Source organism: Manacus vitellinus, unplaced genomic scaffold (genome assembly GCF_001715985.3).
Source record: "Manacus vitellinus isolate BGI_N305 unplaced genomic scaffold, ASM171598v3 scaffold_114_pilon, whole genome shotgun sequence".
NCBI classification, from domain to species: Eukaryota; Metazoa; Chordata; class Aves; order Passeriformes; family Pipridae; genus Manacus; species Manacus vitellinus.
The window spans coordinates 160182-165272 of NW_021938861.1; the positions used below are offsets into that span (position 1 = coordinate 160182).

Here is a 5091-nt window from a genome sequence, read left to right on the forward strand (position 1 = left end):
ACACTCCCCCCCCAGCTTGGTGTCATCTGCAAATTCACTTGGAAATACGTGGGCAGAGAGGGCAGTGTGCCAGGGTACCTTGAAGGCGATGGTCTCGTAGGGCTCGGCTGCCATGAGCAGGTACTGCCAGCGCCGGTCGGGGGGCTCGATGCGCTGCTCGTAGGCCGACATGAACCGGTGCCGGGGCATGATGCTCTCGGCAATCTCGGGGTAATCGATCTGGGGGGACAGGGCACTGTGAGAAACATCCCCCTGCCACCCCCAGCACCAAACACAGCCCTCGAGGTGGGCATGTGGAGAGTAGTTCCCAAGAAACACCGCAGGGAACAGGCTGGGATCCCGGCATGTTCGGGTTGGGAGGGACTGTAAACAACTCAAATGGAAAGAGGGGAAATGAAGAGGAAATTGTTCCCTGTGAGGGTCTGGCAGAGGTCACCCAGAGAAACTGTGGCTGCCCCAGCCCTGGAAGTGTCCAAGGCCAGGCTGGACAGAGCTTGGAGCAGCCTGGGACAGTGAAAGGTGTCCCTGCCCATGATCAGAGAATCACGGCTGGGTTAGTAAGGGCCATTCAGTGGGAACTGATTGCCACCCCATCCCTGGAAGTGTCCAAGGCCAGGTTGGAGCCAGGAATAACCTGACCTAATGGAAGGTGGCTCTGCCCATGACAGGGGTTGGAACTGGATGATCTTTAAAGCCCCTTCCAACCCAAACCATTCCCTGATTCTGTGATCATCTCGTTCCAACTCCTGCCCCTTCCACTACCCAGCTTGACAGCTGTGCTCGGGGATTTGTTCAACACAGTCAGCTGTAAAAACTAGGAAGGTAAGGACTTTTATGATTATTATTTATTTCACGGATCCAGCAAGGATCTGCTCACTCAGCAGCAGTTTTACTTGGATAACTCTGACACTGAGAATTTTCACCCTGCCCTTACCTGGAAGAGAAGGCTCTGCTGGCCTGTTTCAGGGTCTCTCTGTTTGGTCACTGTAAGGAAAATAGGGAAGCTGAGAACATCCCACAGCAGGGTTGGAGCAGCATTATTCTGCCCCAGGAAGCATAAAGTTTCCAACAACAAAACATTACAAGATTTTTCTCCCATTTATCAAACAAAATGTCACATTTTCTTTATCCAAAGCTACAGCTGTGAGGGTGGGGAGGCCCTGGCACAGGTTGCCCAGAGCAGCTGTGGCTGCCCCTGGATCCCTGGAAGTGTCCAAGGCCAGGCTGGACAGGGCTGGGAGCAACCTGGGCTGGTGGAAGGTGTCCCTGCCCATGGCAGGGGGTTGGAATGGGATGGGCATTAAGGTCCCTTCCAAACCAAACCATCCTGGGATCCTGTGATGCTACTGTATCCAGCTTTGGGGGCCTCATGACAAGAAGGATAGTGAGGGGCTGGAGCGTGTGCAGGGAAGGGAACGGAGCTGGGGAAGGGGCTGGAGCAGCAGGAGCAGCTGAGGGAGCTGGGGGGGCTCAGCCTGGAGCAAAGGAGGCTCAGGGGGGACCTTCTGGCTCTGCAACCCCCTGACAGGAGGGGGGAGCTGGACGGGGTTGGCTCTGCTGCCAGGGAACAAGGGACAGGAGGAGAGGGAATGGCCCCAAGTTGTCCCAGGAGAAGTTTAGGTTGGATACAGGCAATTCAAACAATAAAGTATCCCAGGAGAGAGCCCAGCTCTCATTCATGGGCAGAGCTGCTAAAAAGGCTAATTAACAATTCACATCCCAGCACTGCAGGTGCTGCCCACGGGCACCTCCCGGGCACCCCCCGACCCACCTTTGTAACCTGGGCGCCCAATTTTCACAAATTTCTTCACTTCCACTTTGACCTTCTCTGGGGCAGGTTGGGCAGGGGCTTCCTTGGCTTCCTTGGCAGCTCGCCGGGCCCTGGGCAGGAATTTCAAAATGGAAGGGTTATTACCTGCACTTGCTTCCAAAGGAATCATGCCTGGAAAACCTACTTCCCTTCCCCAGTGTATCCATCCTTCCCCTCCCCAAAGGCTGTCACTCAATTCCCCACCCCGAGATGATCTTGGTGCATTTGAGAAGACTTAATTCTTGACATTAAAGAGAACAAACCCCACAGCTAAAGCAAAGTAAACTGGATTCCTTAAAATAAAACTTATAAACTTCTCCCAACCTGTACTGACAAATGCAGATCACAGAATCCTGGAATATCCCGAGTTGGAAGGGAGCCACAGGGATCATCCAGTCCAACCCCTGGCCCTGCACAGGCACCCCAACAATCCCACCCTGTCCCTCAGAGCGTTGTCCAAACGCCCCCTGAGCTCTGGCAGGCAGAGCTCTTTTTACTAGACTCAGAAAATTTGCTTTTAAAACTCTTTCTCCCTTTTCCTTCAGAAATTCCACAACTGGGTTTGAACTTTTGAGCTTGAAATTGAGATTTTCAGCCTCATTTTTGGAGCAGATCCAGGCTGAACCTCCTGGCTGGTGCCAGGCTGCTCAGCAGGAATCACAGAACATTCAGGACCTGTGTGCTGTTGTGTAACACAGTTAAGGGTTGACAGATGAACACAATCATCATTTTAATGGGGTTAAAGGTTCATAGATGAACACAATCATCATTTTAAAGTGCTCCAGTAATGAATAAAGTTATGGTAGAGAATGACTTACAAATTGGTCTGATGCTTCTTCCCCTGTGTATGTGCTAAGTAACTCCCCTGAAATAAAAACCAAGGTAGAAGAAAGTTAAATGAAGGCAGGACTGAAAGATTCTTGTCTCAGAGAGGCTGTGTCTCACACTGACAAGGGTGTTTGCACCCTCAGCACAGAGGATTCTCACTGAGAGCACACTGCTCTCAACTGCTCAGCTGTCAGGTTTAACACACGAGGCTCTGCCCACCCCTCATCTCTCAGCAGTCACAGCCCAGGTTCTGGCACCTGAAGGTACTGTTATCCCAAAATTCCTGCTGCTGGGATCAGGCCAGGCAGGTGCTCCCTCACCTCGTTGTTATGCAGTGTCAGGCAGAGCTTGCACTCGTAGGAGCCCAAGTGATTTTTCATAAAATAGGGGTCCTGGGAAGAGAATGATTGACAAGTTACAAGGAAAATCCATGGCAAAGCAACAGGATAACCAAAATACTGCAGAGTTCTGCACAGGAAGAACTGGTCAGGTGCTGCCCAGGCTCCCCAGGGCAGTGGGCACGGCCCCAAGGCTGCCAGAGCTCCAGGAGGGTTTGGACAACGCTCTGAGGGACGGGGGGGATTGTTGGGGTGTCTGTGCAGGGCCAGGGGTTGGACTGGTGATCCTCGTGGGTCCCTTCCAACTCCGGTTATTTTATGGTTCTATGATTCCAGAACTGAGTTCAGAATTTAAATCAACACAACAGAGCTTTAGGATGATGGAAACAGAGAGACTCAACAGCAGCTCTGGGCACCAGTGCCAGAGTTCCCAACTGCACCGAGAAATGGCAAAGTACAAACTGGTCCTGAGGAGACAGGAAATAACTTGAATACAAAGTGCTGGCACCTCCCTGTCAGCCCCATCCCAAACGTTCCTCATTCAAACCCCACATTCCCAGAGACACAAGTATTTAAACTCCATCCACCACTCAGAGAAGAGAAGGCTCCAGGGAGACCTAGGAGCCCCTTCCAGGGCCTAAAGAGGCTCCAGGAGAGCTGGAGAGGGATTTGGGACAAGGGATGAAGGGACAGGACAAGGGGAATGGCTTCCCAGTGCCAGAGGGCAGGGTGAGATGGGATATTGGGAAGGAATTCTTGGTTGTGAGGGTGGGGAGGCCCTGGCACAGGTTGCCCAGAGCAGCTGTGGCTGCCCCATCCCTGGGAGTGTCCAAGGCCAGGTTGGAGGGGGCTTGGAGCACCCTGGGCTGGTGGCAGGGGTGTCCCCACCTTGTTGATGTCGATGGTCTCCAGGGCCAGCTGCCGCAGCCGCTCCCGCCGGTCCCGGTTGCTCTCCGAGGCCGAGGCGACGCCGCCGCTGCCCGTCTTCCCTCCAGGGCGGTGCTGGAAATCCATGGTGGGGAATTCTGGGCTTCAGCCCCCTCTGGAGAAAGAGAGAGTCTGCACAAAAGGAGGAGAAGCATTGTGAGTGGTAACTGGACCTGAGGTCACAGAGTGTTCAGCCCCGTCAGTGAGGACACGGGATGAGAACCCCAAAGATGCCCTGGGAACATGCTATGGGATGAGATTCCACATGGAGAGGGTCTGGCACCACCCACTCAGGAAACACAAGTAAAATGATCCAGAAAAACAACCCCCAGAGCCCTTTCCATCTCCTCAGACACTTCCACACACAGACACATCCCCCCAAAAAGGAGCCTCCCACCCTCACCTGATGGCACAAACAGCCCCAGAACCTCCCCCCTCTCTACCAAGGTTTGGGGCTCCTCCACCAGCCCCCCAAAGCTCCAGAGCCTCCCCCACACAGCAAAAACCCCCTGAGAGGGTCAGAGCCCCCCACGTCCCCCAGCAGGGTCACGGACTCTGTGCAGTGTCCCCAACCCCCAGGTGAGGTCCTGGAGTGCCCCCTGCCCTCAGTAAGGCCAGAGCCCCCCCCACACCTCCCACACCACAGAGTGGTCTGCTCAAACACCCCCAGTGCCCTCAGCAGGGCCAAAGCCCCCCAAACATGCCCAGCCCCTCAGCAAGGGTCAAATCCTTCCCATCAGACACCCCTCAGCCCCTCAGGAAGGATCGGTCTCCCCTCACACACCTCCTGCCCCTCAGCAATGGTCAAAGCCCCCCATCAAGCACCCCCCAACACCCCAACAAGGGTCAAAGGACCCCTCAAACACACCCCAGCAAACATCAAAGCGCCAAAAACACCTCAGTCCCCTAGAAACAGTGAAAACCTCCCCTCAAAACACTCTCAGGCCCTCAGTGAGGATCAAGGCCCCCAAACATCCCCAGCAAGGGTCAACCCCATAAACGTGCCCCCCAACACCTCAGCAGCTGTTAAAGGCACCCTCAAACACTCCCCAATGCCTCAGCAAGGGCGAAAGCCCCCCCAGATACCCACCAACTCCTCAGCGAGGATCAAGCCCCCTCAAGCACCCCCAGTAAGGGTCAAACCCACCCCTCAAACACCTCCCAACACCTCCCCAAGGGTCACTTCCC

General features: G+C 54.6%; 2 protein-coding genes across 2 annotated transcripts in view; one reads left to right on the forward strand and one right to left on the reverse strand.

Annotated features, from left to right (window-relative positions):
- The window catches only part of SF3A2 (splicing factor 3a subunit 2), a 7109-nt gene extending 3079 nt beyond the window's left edge, over positions 1 to 4030 (reverse strand). The window contains exons 1-6 of the mRNA XM_029965656.1: positions 3865 to 4030; positions 2959 to 3030; positions 2629 to 2675; positions 1772 to 1881; positions 935 to 984; positions 79 to 219 (exon numbers count right to left, since the gene is read on the reverse strand). Of these exons, the coding sequence (XP_029821516.1) occupies positions 79 to 219; positions 935 to 984; positions 1772 to 1881; positions 2629 to 2675; positions 2959 to 3030; positions 3865 to 3990 (546 nt within the window). The 5' untranslated portion in view covers positions 3991 to 4030. The remainder of the gene's footprint in view (positions 1 to 78; positions 220 to 934; positions 985 to 1771; positions 1882 to 2628; positions 2676 to 2958; positions 3031 to 3864) is intronic.
- A 925-nt stretch (positions 4031 to 4955) lies between these two features.
- PLEKHJ1 (pleckstrin homology domain containing J1) overlaps positions 4956 to 5091 on the forward strand; it is an 8496-nt gene continuing 8360 nt past the window's right edge. Inside the window, exon 1 of the mRNA XM_029965657.1 lies at positions 4956 to 5033. Within this exon, the coding sequence (XP_029821517.1) occupies positions 4956 to 5033 (78 nt within the window). The remainder of the gene's footprint in view (positions 5034 to 5091) is intronic.